Source organism: Prionailurus bengalensis, chromosome A2 (genome assembly GCF_016509475.1).
Source record: "Prionailurus bengalensis isolate Pbe53 chromosome A2, Fcat_Pben_1.1_paternal_pri, whole genome shotgun sequence".
NCBI lineage: Eukaryota > Metazoa > Chordata > Mammalia > Carnivora > Felidae > Prionailurus > Prionailurus bengalensis.
Window position 1 is genome coordinate 120,934,307 of NC_057348.1, and position 16,635 is coordinate 120,950,941.

Consider the following 16,635-nt stretch of genomic DNA (forward strand, 5'->3'; position numbering starts at 1 on the left):
TCATGATCTTGCGGGGTTCATGAGTTCGAACCCCACAACAGTCTCACTGCTGTCAGCCTGCCATTGCAGAGTCTGCTTCTGATTGATCTTCTGTCTCCCTCTCTCTCTAGCCCTCCCCCCTCTTGAGCTGTCCCCAAAATAAATAAATACTAAAACAAAAACCAACAGCTAACATCATACTTTATTGTGAGAAACTAGAAACTTTCCCGCTAGAATCAGGTATAAAGCAAGGATGTCTCCTCTTACTGCTCCTTTTTAACATCATACTGGAAGCCCTTGCTTATCCTGTAAGGCAAGAAAAAGAAATTAGAAGCATACAGATTTGGAAGGAAGACATAAAACTGTCTTTGTTCACAGGTAACATCACTTATGTAGACAATCTGAAACAACTAACCAAAAAAGTGGAACTAATAACAAATGTTAGCAAGTTTGCAGGATACAAAGTTCATGCACAAAAGCCCATTCATTGCCTTCCTATATACCAACAATAAACAAGTGGAACTTGAAATTTCAAACACAGTACCATTTACATTTAACCCCCCCAAAATGAAATACTTAGGTATAAACCTAACAAAATATGTATAACACCTTTATAAGGAAAACTACAAAACTGGTGAATGAAATCTAAGAAAAACCAAATAAATGAAGAGATAGTCCATGTTCATGGGTAGGAAGACTCAATATTGTCAACTTGTGAGTTTTTCCCAACTTGATCTATAAATTCAATGCAATCCCAGTCTAAAGTCCCAAGAAGTTATTTTATGGATGTCAGCAAATTGATTCCAAAAGTCATTTGGAGAAGCAAAAGACCCAGAATAGCCAACACTATCTTGAAGGAGAAGAACAAAGTTGAAGGACTGATGCTACCTGACTTAAAGACTTACTGTAAAGCTATATAATCAACAATGTGTGGTATTGGTAAAAGAAAAGACAGATCATTGGGGGAAAAAAGCCCAGAAGCAGACCCACATAAATACAATCAGCTGATTTTTGACCAAGAAAGAGAGACAATATAATGAAGCAGAGATAATCTCTTCAACAAATTGTGCTGGACCAACTGGACATCCACGTGCAGAAAAAGTTAATCTAGATACAGACCTTACAGCCTTCACCAAAATGAACTCAAAATGGATCATAGACCTAAATGTAGAACACAAAACTGTGAAACTCCTGGAAGATAACATAGGAGAAAACCTCGATGACCTTGGCATTTTTATGCCTTTTTAGATACAATCCCCAAAATACAATCCATGAAAGAAATAATAAGAAAAAATAATTAATAAAAAATAATTTAATAAGACTTCATTAAAATTAAAAACTTTTGCTCTGTGAAAGATTGTATCAAGAAAATTAGAAGAAACATCACACGGGGCGCCTGGGTGGCTCAGTCGGTTGGGTGTCCGACTTCAGCCCAAGTCATGATCTCACGGTTCATGGGTTCGAGCCCCACGTCAGGCTCTGTGCTGACAGCTCAGAGCCTGGAGCCTGCTTTGAATTCTGTGTCTCCCTCTCTCTCTCTGCCCCTTCCCTACTCACACTGTATCTCTCTGCCTCTCAAAAATAAATAAACATTGAAAAAAAAAATGTAGAAGAAACATCACAGACTGAGAGAAAATACCTGTGAAAGACATCTGATAAATGGACTATTATCCAAAATATACAAAAACTCTTAAGACTCAGCACTAAGAAAACCAACATAAAAATGAGCCAAAGACCTTACAGACACCCTACCAAAGAAGAGATATGGATGGCAAACGAGCTTGTGAAAAGTAGCTTCATGTCATATGTCATCATGGAAATGGCAAATTAAAGCACCAATGAGGTACCACTACACACCTATTAGAGTGGCCAAAATCTGGAATACTGACACCACCAAATGCTAGCAAGGACATGAAATAGCAGGAGCTCTCATAAATTGCTTTAGAATGCAAAATGGTACAAAAAGAAAAAAAAAAAAAAAAACGGTACAGCCAGCGACTCTAGAAGACAGTTTGGTGGTTTCTTACAAAACTAAACCTGCTCCTACCATATGATTCAGACGTCGCTAAATTTTACCCAAAGCAGTCAAAACCTCATGTCCGCACAAAAACCTGCACAAGGATCTTTATAGCAGCTTTATTCACAATAGCAAAATTTGGAAGCAACAGGATGCCTTTCAGTAGGTGAATGGATAAACTGGTACATCCAGACAAGGGAATCTTGTTCAGTGCTTAAAAGAAGTGAGTTGTCAAGCCATGAAAAGACATGGAAGAATCTTAAATGCATATTACTAAGTGAAAGAACCCAATTTGAAAAGGCTACATACTGAATGATTACAATTATGTGACATTCTGGAAAAGACAAAACTATGGAGACAATAAAAAGATGAGTGGTGCTGCAGGGGCAGGGGTTGTAGTGGGAGATGAAAAATGATGGATACATATCATACGTTTGTCTGAACCCATAAAGTGTACAGCAGGAAGAGTGAACATTGAGATAAACTGGACTTTGGATGATTATAATGTGTCAATATAAATGATAAAAAAATGAGCCATTCTGGTGAGTGATGTTGATAAGGGGAAAGGTTATGCAAATATGAGTGAGGGGCATATAGGTAATCCCTGTATCTTCCTCTCAGTTTTGTTTTAAACCTAAAACTGCTCTAAAAAATTAAAGTCTTTTAAACCATTAAAAAAAAAAAAAGATAGGAAAAGGTACCATGCAAACACTAATCAAAAGCTGAATTGGCTGTCTGAATATTAGACTAGGTAGATTTCAGAACAGAAAATCTCAAGGGAAAAGGAAGACACTGTGTAATTATAAAAGGGTTAATTCGGGGCGCCCGGGTGGCTCAGTCGGTTAAGCGTCCGACTTCGGCTCAGGTCATGATCTCGCGGTCCGTGAGTTCGAGCCCCACGTCAGGCTCTGGGCTGATGGCTCAGAGCCTGGAGCCTGCTTCGGATTCTGTGTCTCCCTCTCTCTCTGCCCCTCCCCCATTCATGCTCTGTCTCTCTCTGTCTCAAAAATAAATAAACGTTAAAAAAAAAAATTAAAAAAAAATAAATAAAAGGGTTAATTCATCAAAAAGATATAGGAATCCTAAATGTATATATATCTAGAAACAGAACGTCAAAATCTATGAAGCAAAAACTGATAGAACTGAAAGGAGAAATTCACAATTATCCTTGGAAACTTCAACATTCTTCCTGTCAGTACTCCATCGAACAAGTAGACAGTAAATCATCCAAAGATAACAGAAGATCTGAATACTATCAACTAACTGGACCTAATTGACATTTACAGAGTGATCCCTCGAACACCAGCTGAATACTGTATGTTTTTCAAATGCACCTGGAACATTCACTAAGATCGACCATATTCTGGGCTATCGTAGAAACCCTGCCCAATTGAAAGAATGAATGCTCCTGTCTTTAACAGAAGTAAACTAGAAATCAATGACAGAAAGATGTGAAAAATCCCCAAATATTAGGAAATCAAACAATATGTTTCTGAGTAATCCGTGGGTCAAAGAGGAAATCTTCAAAAAAATTGCAAAATATTTTCAACTAAAATGAAAACACAACAGTGGTTGGCCAGGGGTACAGTGTGGGGAGAGGGTTTGACTACAGAGGGAGAGCACAAGGGAATTTTGAGGGGAGGATAATGGAATTTTTCTGTATTTGTTATGGTGGTTGTTAAGAGGATTATGCATTTATCAAAACTCAGAACTGGTAACCAAAGAAATTTCACTACATGTAAATTTTAAAATATTGTTAAGAATTTAAGTGCCGAGTCGGCAGAGCATGTGACTCTTGATCTCGGGCTCGTGAGTTCATGCTCCATGTTGGGGGTAGAGATTACTTAAAAATAAGATCTTTGAAAAGAAAAAAAGAATTTAGGTCTCTTTTTAATGGAGTGCAGTTATTTTTAGTGATATGTTTGGATGAGTTACATGTCACAAGGCTGCTGAGTATGGGAAGTTACAGTGTTTTTTAGACATAGGTGTGACTCACAAGTAGTCACTTTTTGGTTTGGATCTTTAAGGTATAAGAACATGTCTAGAAACTGATTTTAAAGTGGTTGTTGTGAAATTAAAAAGGAAGAAACTATAGTATAAAGTTAACATGAGCTATGCTGTTTTAGATCCAAATATATGTACATTTTTTCAAGAAAACTATGCTCATTGGAAAAAATCCATATTGCTTGACATTAGTTGAGCTGAAAAAAGTGAATTTTGCAAACAGTTGCTGTCAATTAAGTATACATTAAGTTTTTGTTTTTTTTTTTTCAACGTTTATTTATTTTTGGGACAGAGAGAGACAGAGCATGAACCGGGGAGGGGCAGAGAGAGAGGGAGACACAGAATCGGAAACAGGCTCCAGGCTCCGAGCCATCAGCCCAGAGCCCAACGCGGGGCTCGAACTCGCGGACCGCGAGATCGTGACCTGGCTGAAGTCGGACGCTTAACTGACTGCGCCACCCAGGCGCCCCTACATTAAGTATAGAAAGACATTGCAGTATATGAGAAAACAACAGGCTGGTAACAGTTTTGGAATAATGATCTTCCAGTCTTTAATTTCTTTGAGTAATGTTATATTGTTTTTGAGTATAAATTTTATACTTCTTCTATTGAGTGTATTCCTAACTATCATTCTTTTCGATCTTACTGTAAAAGGAACTGTTTCCTTAATTTCACTTTCAGTTCATTGCAGATGTATAGAAATACAGTTGATATCTGCATATGGCCTTCTATCCTGCAACGTTACTGAAGTTATTTATTCCAATTTTAATTGAACTCCTTAGGTTTTTGCTTTGATTTGTTTTGAAATATGTAAGAGCATGTCTGCAGATGAAGGTAGATTTGCTTCTTCTTTTCCAATCTGGATACCTTTTATTTCATTTTTTACCCTAATTGCCCTCGCTAGAACCTCCGATAAAATATTGAATAGAAACGGCGAGAGGAAGCATCCTTATGTTGTCTCAGGGGAAAAACCTCCAGTCTTTTGTCATTAAGTATGTTAATTGTGGGTTGTTGTTTTGTTTTGTTTTGTTTTTTACATGCTTTATCAGGGTGAAGAAGTTCCCTTCTATTCTGAGTTTGTTGAGAAGTTTTATTGTGAAAGGATGTTATTACATTTTGTCAAATGCTTTTGCTTTTTCTACATTTAGTGAAGTTGATCATGTGATAGTTTGTAAATCTTTTATTTAGGAATAAATCCAATTTAGGCTTGAAGTTAAAAAAAATGGATATTGGCTCACTTTTTGACTCTGAAAAAGTTCTTATCTATGGGTATAATATGGTCTTATTGCGGTGTTCAAAACTGTCGTCTGGATTTGCTTCCTTTCCCTGCCTCCCTCAAGTCCTCCCACCCCCGTTCGCTTAGTGGGTGAATCACGTTTAGGTCCCGTGTGGTGGCAGAATGACTGCTGACAGCTCCAGGCAAACATCTTCAAGACCAGAGCCAAAAGAGGCAGTCTCCATTTCTTTCCATCTGTCTCCAGACCCAGCAGAAGTCTCAGGTTTATTTATCTCTGGTTGGGTCACTTGCCTGTCGCGGAGTGTATCATTGAGGACAGGGAACGTGAAGCTCCATTTAAGCCTGAATCACATGCCCCACATAGAGCCAGTCAGCCCCACCCAAACTACATGGATAGAGTGTGGAGGAGGAGAATTTCAGTAACAGAGGTGTTGAGGGTGGATGCCAGGTTGCCAAAAATAAATGTCCACTATACCTTTTATAGTGAAATAATCCAGGATAATGCAAAGTATGTGAAATTGGCATTTAAATACTTCTATTTCCCGACCCCATCCCTGGCAGAGTAACTTATATAAGCTAAAACTTTTCTTTGCTCATTGAAATCTCTTGTCTAATCCCTGCAAGCAGAGAGTTTGGCTGACACCACATTCCATCTCCAACAGAGAATGGCCAAAAAAGGGGGGGGGGATGGGAAAGTGGGGTTGGACCGGAAGATTAATCCAATGGTAATCTAAGGGAGCAGGGACTGGTTACACCCACAGTTTTCATCTGCTGTTTTGTTACCTTGAATATTTGATCATTTCCAAGTGTGTTAGCAAGGGTTCTTTAGAAAAACAGGTCCAATAGTATATACAATTGTATATGTATTATATACATATATGTGTATACTTGTAATATATGAAGGGATTTATTGTAAGAATTGGCTCATGCAGTTATGGAGACCGGTCCCATGATCTGCTGTCAGTAGGCTGGAGAACCAAGAAAGCTGGTGATGCAGTTCGATCCGAGTTCAAGGGCCTGAGAGTTAGGGAGATGGATGGTATTAAGTCCTGATCTGAGTCCACAGTCCCCAAGGCACCAGTGTCCCAGGGCAGGAGAAGGTGGATGTCTCATCAAGAAGAGAGAGCAAATTCTCCATTCCTCTGCCTTTTTGTTCTACTCAGGCCCTCAGTGGATTGGATGATACTCACCTGCATTGGTGAGGGGAGTCTTTCCTCAGTCTACTGACTCAAATGCTAATCTCTGCCAGAGACACCCTCACAGACAAACTTAGAAATAGTGTTTTACCAGCTATCTGGGCATCCCTTAGACGATCAAGCTGAAACATCAATCAAAGTAACTGCAGATTAATTTAAAACAGGAAGTGGATTAATGGCCTCTTCATTCTTGCCGCTTTTGTCATACAGTTATTTCTGAGCTGTAACTGAGCTTTCTGGGAAATGGACCTCGTGAAGGAGCAGTGCATCCCAGTCCTTCTTTGGACTGTCCATCGCTCTGCCGGTAAATTTCATATAATGGGACTGAGACTTCTGTGGTCTCTTAATGTGCCTTCTGAGATTCCAGTAACTTTATGATTTAAAGAGAAGGTTTTTTTGGTCACGGTATTTATAGTTACAGACTACAGGATAAAATAACGATATATAGAACTTCCTCTAGTACAATTATAACTTCTAGGTAAATATAGAACATGTTACAGGGAAGGTGCTGTTTCAGTTGCTATTACAGTTCACCAGCAACTTTCAAAACCTAACTGCAGCTGTGCCGTGTGTGTGTGTGTGTGTGTGTGTGTGTGTGTGTGTGTGTGTGTGTGTTGAGGGAGAGGAGGAGCTCTTTAACTTTTTTCAGATTACTATAAGCTAAACCTAGTTTAGTGCCACAGTTTTTCAATTTGTAGACATTATTCCACATTTCATTAGCTGACATCAGGAAGCAGAGGCAGCGCCGTGTCATTGATTAATGGCCAGGTATTTTTTTTTTCTTGTGTTAAGCAAAATAATGGTAAGTCTTAAAATTAATGGTGTGTGATGATTAATTTTTTTTATTTGTTATTATTATTTTTTTGATTTAAATCCAAGTTAGTTAACATATGATGTGATGACTCATTTTATGTGTCAGTGTGCCTGGGCCATGAGGTGCCTGGCCATGTGGCCAAACATCTTTCTGCGTGTGTCTGTGAGCGTGTTTCTAGACGAGATTGACGTTTGAATTGGTGGACTGAGTATATTGCCTTCCCCAATATGAGTGGGTCTCATCTGATCAATCAATGACCTAAATAGAATAAAAAGGCCAAGAAAGAGGGAATTCCTCCTGCCTGAGCTGCAACATTGGTCTTTTCCTGCTTTCTGACCTGGATGGAACCACAGCTCTTCTTGGGTCTCAGGCCTCTTGGTTTGTGTGAATCAGTCATCGGACATCTGTACCTAAGCAGCCCCTAGGGCTCTGCTCAAAGCTTTTCCTGGCCTTCTCTCTGTCTGCCTCAGCCCCAGAAGAGCGTCATGAGAAAAATGTATCCCTAAAGGGCTATAACATTTCAGAGAAAAAAATATGTGTATATCTGACTGAGGAGACTAACAAGGCTTATGCAGAAATAGTCAGAGATGACATTTTAGAAAAAAGATCCAACTCAGGCAAAAGCCCAGAAGCAGGAAGATAGCAAGTAATTTTGGTTGCCTAGAATATAAATTTGTAAGAGGACTAGATAAGATGTGTATTTCAACCAAATATGGTTTGTCCCCTGAAATTCTCCAAAGTAAAAGTTGTTAAGCCCTTGAATGTTTTAAGATTATTTCATTACAGTGGATCAATGCTAAGTAATAAGTCAAAGTTACCTTCTCCTAGGGCTCATATGCCCCCACACAGGCTTATTTGCACTCTGTAACTCTCTATGACGTGGAAAGGGCTGCAGGACACGGGTATAAGAGCACCTGGCCCTGGGGGCCCCAACAGACCAGGATCTGCCATTCCCTGCTGACAAAATCCAAAGACAGAGAGATGAGTAGTGGTGACACAAGAAAAGAATTTATTTCAGTGAGGCCCACACCGGGAAGACAGTGGACTGGTATCTCAAAGACTGTTTCCATAGTGCTAAAAATACTTGTGGGTTTATTATGTAAGGAAAATGTGGGGGAAGGGTCGGTGGGTACCAGTGCTGGGCAGTAAAGGTCAGGTCAGTCACTATCTTGGGGTCAATCGTGCAGGGTCTTGCTGGAGTCAGGGCAGTAGTTAATTGCTTGAGGGAGTAGTTTCAGTTCCCATCACTGGAGGCTTTGCCTGTAGGGTCTTTTGCCTGAGTTAAGAGAGATAAGCTGGAAAGAACTTAATCAGAAAGTACAGACTGAGCTCAAAATGGAGGTGGTTGAAGTCGTCTTTCAGAGCAATGTAATCTTTTGCCTTATTTCTAAGTTCGGGATAATTGTTCTTAACCAAAGGAGAGAAGAGCAAGTGTATGAAAACGATAACGTTCATGGGGCACCGGGGTGTTCAGTGGGTTAGGCATCCGACTTCGGCTCAGGTCATGATCTCGTGGTCCATGGATTCAAGCCCCCGCATTGGGCTGTGTGCTAGCAGCTCAGAGCCTGAAGCCTGCTTGTGCTCTGCCTATTATCTCTCTCAAAAATAAACACTAAAACAAATAAAAAGAAAACGATAATGTTCAGGAAACAATAATCTTTTACCTTAAAAAAATTAAAAATCAGGGGCACCTGGTTGGTTCAGTAGGTTGAGTGTCTGACTTTGACTTCGGCTCAGGTCATGATCTCACAGTTCGTGGGTTCGAGGCCCATATCAGGCTCTGTGCTGACACCTCAGAGCCTGGAGCCTGCTTCGGATTCTGTGTCTCCCTCTCTCTCTGCCCTCCCCCACTCCCACTCTGTCTCTCTCTCTCTCTCTCTTTCAAAAATAAATATTAAAAGAAAATTAAAAATCAAAGATTACTAGTACTATATTAATGGAAAAAGGAATAAAAATCATCGGTAATCCTATTAACTATCATCAGAATCATCACTATATTCCTGGCCCTTGCAGACTTCTATACATTATGTGACTAAAAATATATGCCCCTATGGGTGTTTGTTTCTAATTTTAAAAATGAGATCACGCATACTGGTATTTTCTAACCTACTTCTTTCCCTTAGAATTTCCCCTGGAATTTAAGCTCCTCGGAGCTGGGACCCAGCTTCCTTTATCAGGTCCCGCTCCTGTGTCCTGAGAGGCACCTCACATGTAGGCCATAATTGAGACCTGCTCTTGCTTCTGTTTTCAGGTTGGCAGCCTCGATGGTTCCTTCTCTGTGGGGGGATATTATCCTATTATGATTCTCCTGAAGATGCCTGGAAAGGTTGCAAAGGGAGCATCCAGATGGCGGTCTGTGAAATTCAAGGTGAGAAACCAAGGCATTTCTAAGTTTTCTTTTTCTTTCTGTCTCCCCGACAAAATAAAAAAAGGACTGGCCTCTGCGTGCCTTTCTCTGCTATTCCTGTAGTACAGAGATACATAGTGTTATGTCCCAAAAGAAAGCCTTACGAATAAGACCTAAAACTGCAGACAAGTTTTACAGGGAGGTTGTTTAAAAGGTATCAAAATAAATGAGAGCAACGCGCTTCACCACACATCTAGTGCTCATTCTTGATTCACTTGCTCACCTGAAGCCAGGGACTCTTTGCAGAGTTTATGTAAGTCTTTTTACTGCAGCTTCAAACACTTCCGTGTGTAAATCAGGACACACACACACACACCTTCTCACCACCACCACATTACTTAAAACAAGCAAACGCATAAAGACCTGCAAATAGCCTTTACTTCTTGGTTTGGAGACATCTTGAGACATGCTGAGAAGATGAGGCTTCAAAACAGATTAGAAGGATATTTTGGGGTGAGGTAGGGGGTGAAGGAGAGTGTGGTTTGCTTATTTCTTCTCCTGAAGGTCTCCGAGGCAATTCTCACACTTTTGATCTAACTTGTGAAGGACAGTAGAAAAGGAAGAATAGTGTGTTCTTGATTGCTTTCCAATAAACCCAAGAAGGTACAGAGGCACACCCTTACTTACGGGCGTGCAAGCCTTTTTGGCCTCAGAGCAGCATACTTTACACACACAAGCCAAAAGAGAGATTCTATCTCTATTCTGATAAGGAGAATTGAGTACTACTTTTTTAGTCTTGGTGATACCTCGGAGCCAGCCAAGGTTTTTCCTTTTCATCAGCAGAGGCACCTAGAAAGAGATAAATAAACAGGGGAGGTGGTAAGGGCTGGCATCCCCCCTTGGAAGAAGCCTTTAATGACTGGCACCAGTTGAGCTCAAGAATTTGGGTAGGGTAGGGCACCAGATAGAGCTCTTCTAAGTTTCTTTTATCTTCAATTTGTTTTTCATGTTTGTTTATCCTTGAGAGAGAGAGAGGCAGAGCACGAGCGGGGTAGGGACAGAGCAAGAGAGGAACACAGAATCCGAAGCAGGCTGTAGACTCTGAGCTGTCAGCACAGAGCCCGACGTGGGGTCAGATCATGACCTGAGCCAAAGTCGGATGCCTAACGGACTGAGCCACCCAGGCACCCTAGCTCTTCTAAGCTTCTGACCTCCCTCTGCCTGCTGTCAGTTCATTCTGTAGATAACACGCGCATGGACCTGATAATCCCTGGGGAGCAGTATTTCTACCTGAAGGCCAGAAGCGTGGCTGAGAGACAGCGGTGGCTGGTAGCCCTGGGGTCAGCCAAGGCTTGCCTAACAGACAGTAGGACCCAGAAGGAAAAAGGCAAGTATCGATTGTTCTGTGGTCTGGGAAGCTTGGGAAGCACCCACTGGCATCTCTGGGTTCCCATATTTGTATCTTGCCTCTGACCACCTAGCCAGCTTTTTATATCCTGCAAATGCCATATACATCTGGAATTTAAACCACAGTCTGTATCTAACTCCTCTCTCTTGGCATCTCATAGTAGAAAGAGTACAGGCGTTGGAGCCAGATGCAGCTGGATTCAAATCATGGCTTTGTAGGTACTGGCCTTCGGCCTTGGCATAGGTCACTTAATCTCTCTGACTCTCAGCTTCCTCTTATTTTAAAAAGATGTAAAAGTCTACATTAGAAGGATTGCCGTAGGATTCACCATTATACGAAACTGTCTAGGACCCAGTCTGGCACAGAGTTGACCTTTGGTAAAGAATAGCTGAGCCTTGGATCGGGGCACTTTCTGCAGTAGGACCCCACTTTCCCCTCCCTTTCCCTGGGGTGGGATGGATACTCATTGCCGGGTTGCTGCTGCTTAATGCTCATTAACTTGACATCGTTGTCTCCTGAGAACCATGGCACAGCTTTCTATGTGGACTATGGGAAGAGTGCCTCAGCCCTAACCACCACCTTCCCAGCCCCCCACCCATATATATGCACCTAGAGAGATAGGCGGGAGATGAGGCCTCTTTCTCATGACAGGTGTGGCAGGTGTGCTTGACTCTTCAAGTAGACACAGTAAAATGGCCTCTTCCTTGGTTGTTTTTTAATGCTAACTCAGGAGCAAATTCTAGACACTGTCAGCTTTGACTCAGATCGGGTTGTAACATGCAGCTTTTTCATGGGACAAAAAACAGAAGTGATAATGACTAGCTGAGCCCTCAGTGAGGGAGCAGCTGGAGCACTGTGCTAATGAGGTCTCAGCAGGTGCACAGAGGGTGTCATTAGCTTTGACAGGTGGCATGCTGAACCAGTTCTGTGAATTAACAAGCCATCTTATTAGTGGTAATTGCACGTTACAGAACAGTTGCCCAGTTTTGAGCACTGTTAGCAGGTAGATAGCTATGACCCCATTTTACAGATAGGGAAAACTGTAGCAAATACCAAAATTCTGAACCATTGACTCTTTGCTCCCAGTTCTGACATTAAAGGATAAAAAGTATGCTGTGTCCTTCTTCCTGTACTGGTGATCATTCAGTACCTTGGCCCCAAAAATAATATAGACTACAAAAGACCAGAAATCTCTTTATTCTGTTTTTCTTGTCCTCATATCTTCACTCGTATCTTATCTATAACCCATACCATAAACATCTGACTTTAGATATAGGTTATATATTCCACTCCATGGTATGCTAACTAGTAAATTGTTTATTTATCCTGATAATTACATTATTATCATTTTCTTATTTAGAGTTTGCTGAAAACACTGAAAACTTGAAAACCAAAATGTCGGAACTAAGACTCTACTGTGACCTCCTCGTTCAGCAAGTAGATAAAACAAAAGAAGTGACCGCAATTGGTGTGTCCAGTTCTGAGGTAAAATATTACTTGTCTTAGCCACATGAAAAATAGTGCCAGATGTTGCTTACAGGTAATGCTTACTCTCACACAATCCCTGACTGTTTTGGAATTTACTATTTTTCTGGAGGAAAAAGTAACAAAATTCAAGAGAGAAGAAATGTGCATTTTGGGGATACCAACAAATGCATTTCAGCATATGGAGGCATATAGTTTTCCTTCACAGAATGAATTCAGGATTAATTGATACCCTTTGGAACCTTTAACATTGCTGCTGGTGTACTAAAATATGCTTCTGCCCATTTGCATCACTTTTTAAAATACAGCCTTACCTGTCTAGCACAGCTGCTTCTGTAGGTGTGGCAACTAACGTGCCAGCATCACATTTTTCAGTAATGTGTGTCTGTCACCTTTGATAAGACTAACAAGATTTTATTTTTATTATTTATTTATTTATTTTTATTTTATTTTATTTTATTATTTTATTTTACATAAGCTCTATACACAACATGGGGCTTGAACTCACGACCCGGAGATCAAGAGTTGCATGCCCTACTGACTAAGCTAGCCAGGCACCCCTGTAACAGGATTTTATTGGTGAAATAGTAATTGTTGCTTTAGTATAGACTAGTGCTTTCAGAGATGGAGACACAGCTTTCTTTTCCATCCATTGTCAGTAAGGATTGTGATTTTTAATGTTTATTAATAAAGCTGTCATTCATTCATCCTAAAAAATATATTAAAAGACCTGTCTGGTGTTGGGTATTGAATGGCTCACACTACCCCCAGAGGGTCTCTGTTCTACTCTCAGAGTAATTATAATCTAAACAGCAGTGCCTACAAAATGAAGAACCTGCGGATTCTAATTAATGGTTTTAGTAGAAGAATATTATGTTACTAGTGGTATGTGTGCTTTCAGTGTTTCTAAAGAAGGGTGATTTAACTCATTTTCATTCACCTCCTTTTGGGTTCTCCTATCCATTCAGCAGCTGCCTGTTGTGTACCAGACGCTGTGCTGGGGGAGGGGAGGAGAGGGATACCAAAAGAACATTTCAGTCCTGCTCTTGGGGTGTTTATAGGTCAGAGCAGTGATTCTCAGCCCAGAGCAGTTTTGCCCCGCGGGAGACATTTTTGGTTGTCACAACTGAAAGAGTGCTATTGGCATCCACCGTATAGAGGCTAGGGTGCTGCTTAACATCCTGCCGTGAGCAGGAGAGCTCTCCCCCTTCTTCCCCCACTACAAAAATGAGCCAGCCCCTCATGTCAGTCGCGCCAAGGTGGGGAAGCCCTCCTGATCTAATGGGAAGGGAAAATGTGAACATAACAATTTTTAATTCAAGGGTGCCTTGGGAACTTGCTCATGAATCTATGGTTGTGATACTGTGATTTATAATACAAAATATACATTTGGTCTTCATAAGAAGTATGTATTTGGCAGAGATCCTAAAACCCTTGAAATTTCCTGTGATGAGAATGATTAAGTTGTCTTTTGTTGTGTTGAGGAGACTTCTCTTAAAGTGCCTAAGCCAGAGGCCTGGTTGACCTAGGACCCAACCATGTGATTAGAGGGTTAGAACATTCAGACCCACTCACCCACCCCCACCCTCATCTCCTGGGAAGGAGGAGGGGCTGAAGATTGAGTTTAATCCCAAGTGGCCAATGATTTCATCAATATTCTATGAAATGAAGTTTCCATAACCCCAGGAACAGGGTCCAGAGAGCCCCTGAGTTGGTGAACACATGAAGGTTCAGGGAAAGTGATCAGAGAGCGTGGAAGTTCTGAGCCTGTTCCCAGGTGCCTTGCCCTATGCATCTGTTTCTGCGTTGTATCCTTTTCTAATAAACTGGCAATCTAGTGAGTAAAATGTTTCTCTGAGATCTGTAAGCAGCTCTAGCAAATTAGTCAACTGAAAGGAGGGGGTTGGAACCTCCAGTCTGTAGCAGGTCAGTCAGAAGCACAGGGGACAAGCTGGACTTGACACTGGTGTCTGAAGTGAGGGTTGTGGAGCAGCCCTGCCGGACTGAGCCCTTACCCTGTGAAATCTGACACTTATCTTCAGGTAGATAGCGTCACAGTTTAGTTGAATTGTAGACACCCAACTGCTGTCAGAGGTTTGCTTGGTGGTATGAGAAAACCCATGCATTCATAATCAGTGTCAGAATCATAGTGGTCCACAACCAGTAAAAGCACCTGTTACCTTGTTAGAAATACAAAATTGAAGAAAATACAGAGGCTACTCTTAAAAGAGAAAAATTCAACTGAGTAAATTTTAAAAATCTTACTGACTTTATTTAGCAGCTCATGAATTGGGCAGCATCCCATCTAGCAGATAGAAAGGAGCTCTGAAAAGCTGTACAGGGCTAGAGATTTTTATAGACCAAAGTGAGCAGGAACAAGGAAGTTCTACTGGGCATTTGCTGATTAGTTAAAGCAGGGTTACTTTCCTCATGTAGAGCAAAGGGAAATCTTGGAGCTGGGTCAGGTACCTTGTGCTGATCGCTTGACCCTAGGCCTGCCTTGTCTAGGATAACCAAGCATAGAAACTTGGAGATTTTGAGTCGCTAATGTGAGGCTTAGCATGAGCGACTCCATCTTGGGCCCAATCTAGTTTCTTTTATACCACTAGATGTGTCTACTGTGCTCTCTAGTTGGGGTATGACCTCAATTCCCTGAACAACTTACTAATACCAATATTCAGAGGAAAAACACCCTGAGCAAGTAAAATAACTGGAAGAAAAATGATGTTCAAAAGAATTACAGTTGCTAAAACCTCTCAAACTCATCTGTACTGAAATCCAAAAACCTCATTTGACTGAGGGTTGATGGGGGGGGGGGAGGGAGGGGGGTGGGTGATGGGTATTGAAGAGGGTACCTTTTGGGATGAGCACTGGGTGTTGTATGGAAACCAGTTTGACAATAAATTTCATATATTGCAAAAACAAAAACCTCATTTGAAAGTAAACAGTTTATGGTTTCTAATGCTTCTCTTCTAGAACCTCATTTTTACTCAATGGGAGACATTTCTCCATTGATTCCACAGTTCTTTAGTCTGTGTGATTCCGTTTCATGCCTGCCACCCCCTTACATAAGACCTGAGGGCTCTGTGCCCAGCACCTGGCACAGTTCCAGCATCTAATACTGTTGAACTGAAGAAATTTGTTGCCTTCATCTGGAGTAGGGGGTGTGAGTGTTGAAGGGTCAGATTGAGGATAAGGCTTGTCTGTGGTTAGTAGATAAAGTGGACACACTCGTTATTTTTCTTTTGTAATTGATGTACATATTTGTCCAGCAAAGTAGGTGGGTACATTATTACTACACTGTGGATAAAAACCTCTAAGGACATTCCACAATTGGGCTCTTTCTTTTTTGGCAAGGTAAAGGAGTCTTCCACTTTCGTTGTTTCATAGGAGGGAATTGATGTGGGAACTTTGCTGAAATCAACCTGCAATACTTTTCTGAAGACTCTGGAAGAATGCATGCAGATCGCAAATGCAGCCTTCACCTCTGAACTGCTCTATCGCACTCCGCCAGGTTCACCGCAGCTGGCCATGCTGAAGTCCAACAAGGTAAAGGCCAGCTCAGGTTGGCCGCAGAAGGGCATGAGGAAAAGTTAAAAAATGATATAGTGAACAATGTTATCCATCCCCCTTTAGTGACTGAGAAAGACATTTTTTTAGTAGACTTCCCTTTATGTCCACTCACATATTTCGGTCCTCAGTCCCCCATGTCCATTTGTTTTGGCAATTTTACCACCTAAACCTGTCTCTGATGTAGCTAGCCTCTTATCAGCCTCCTTATCCAGTAAATCTTGCCAAGATTGGTGGTTGCCTTCTAACTAGTTGCTTTCACCCTGACCTTCCAGGCGGCCGATGGTATTTCCATTCATGCAGTATAAACTGGACCACTTTACCCTACACCACGCCATGCCTTCCTCATCGCCAAAGGTTAAAGTCAGAACTTAACCCCTTCTCACACCACCAGCCTCTTTGTCATTACCTGGCTGAACATACTAACAGCATATATCCCCCCTGTGACATCTTTGCACCATTTCCCAGTGCCAAGAATGCTGTTCTTTCTCACTTACCTTTCCCTGGTTAGTACTTCCTCATCCTTCAAGATTGAATCTCTCCTTTCCTGAATCCGTAAGTTGGTCTAGGAGCTTCTC

At 41.3% G+C, this 16,635-nt stretch overlaps 1 protein-coding gene across 3 annotated transcripts in view; it reads left to right on the forward strand.

Annotated features, from left to right (window-relative positions):
* PLEKHA8 (pleckstrin homology domain containing A8) overlaps positions 1-16,635 on the forward strand; it is a 62,864-nt gene that overhangs the window by 14,029 nt on the left and 32,200 nt on the right. For all 3 annotated transcript variants that reach the window (XM_043589179.1, XM_043589181.1, XM_043589180.1), the window contains exons 2-5: positions 9,499-9,615; positions 10,826-10,981; positions 12,363-12,487; positions 15,878-16,036. In XM_043589179.1, the coding sequence (XP_043445114.1) occupies positions 9,499-9,615; positions 10,826-10,981; positions 12,363-12,487; positions 15,878-16,036 (557 nt within the window). The remainder of the gene's footprint in view (positions 1-9,498; positions 9,616-10,825; positions 10,982-12,362; positions 12,488-15,877; positions 16,037-16,635) is intronic.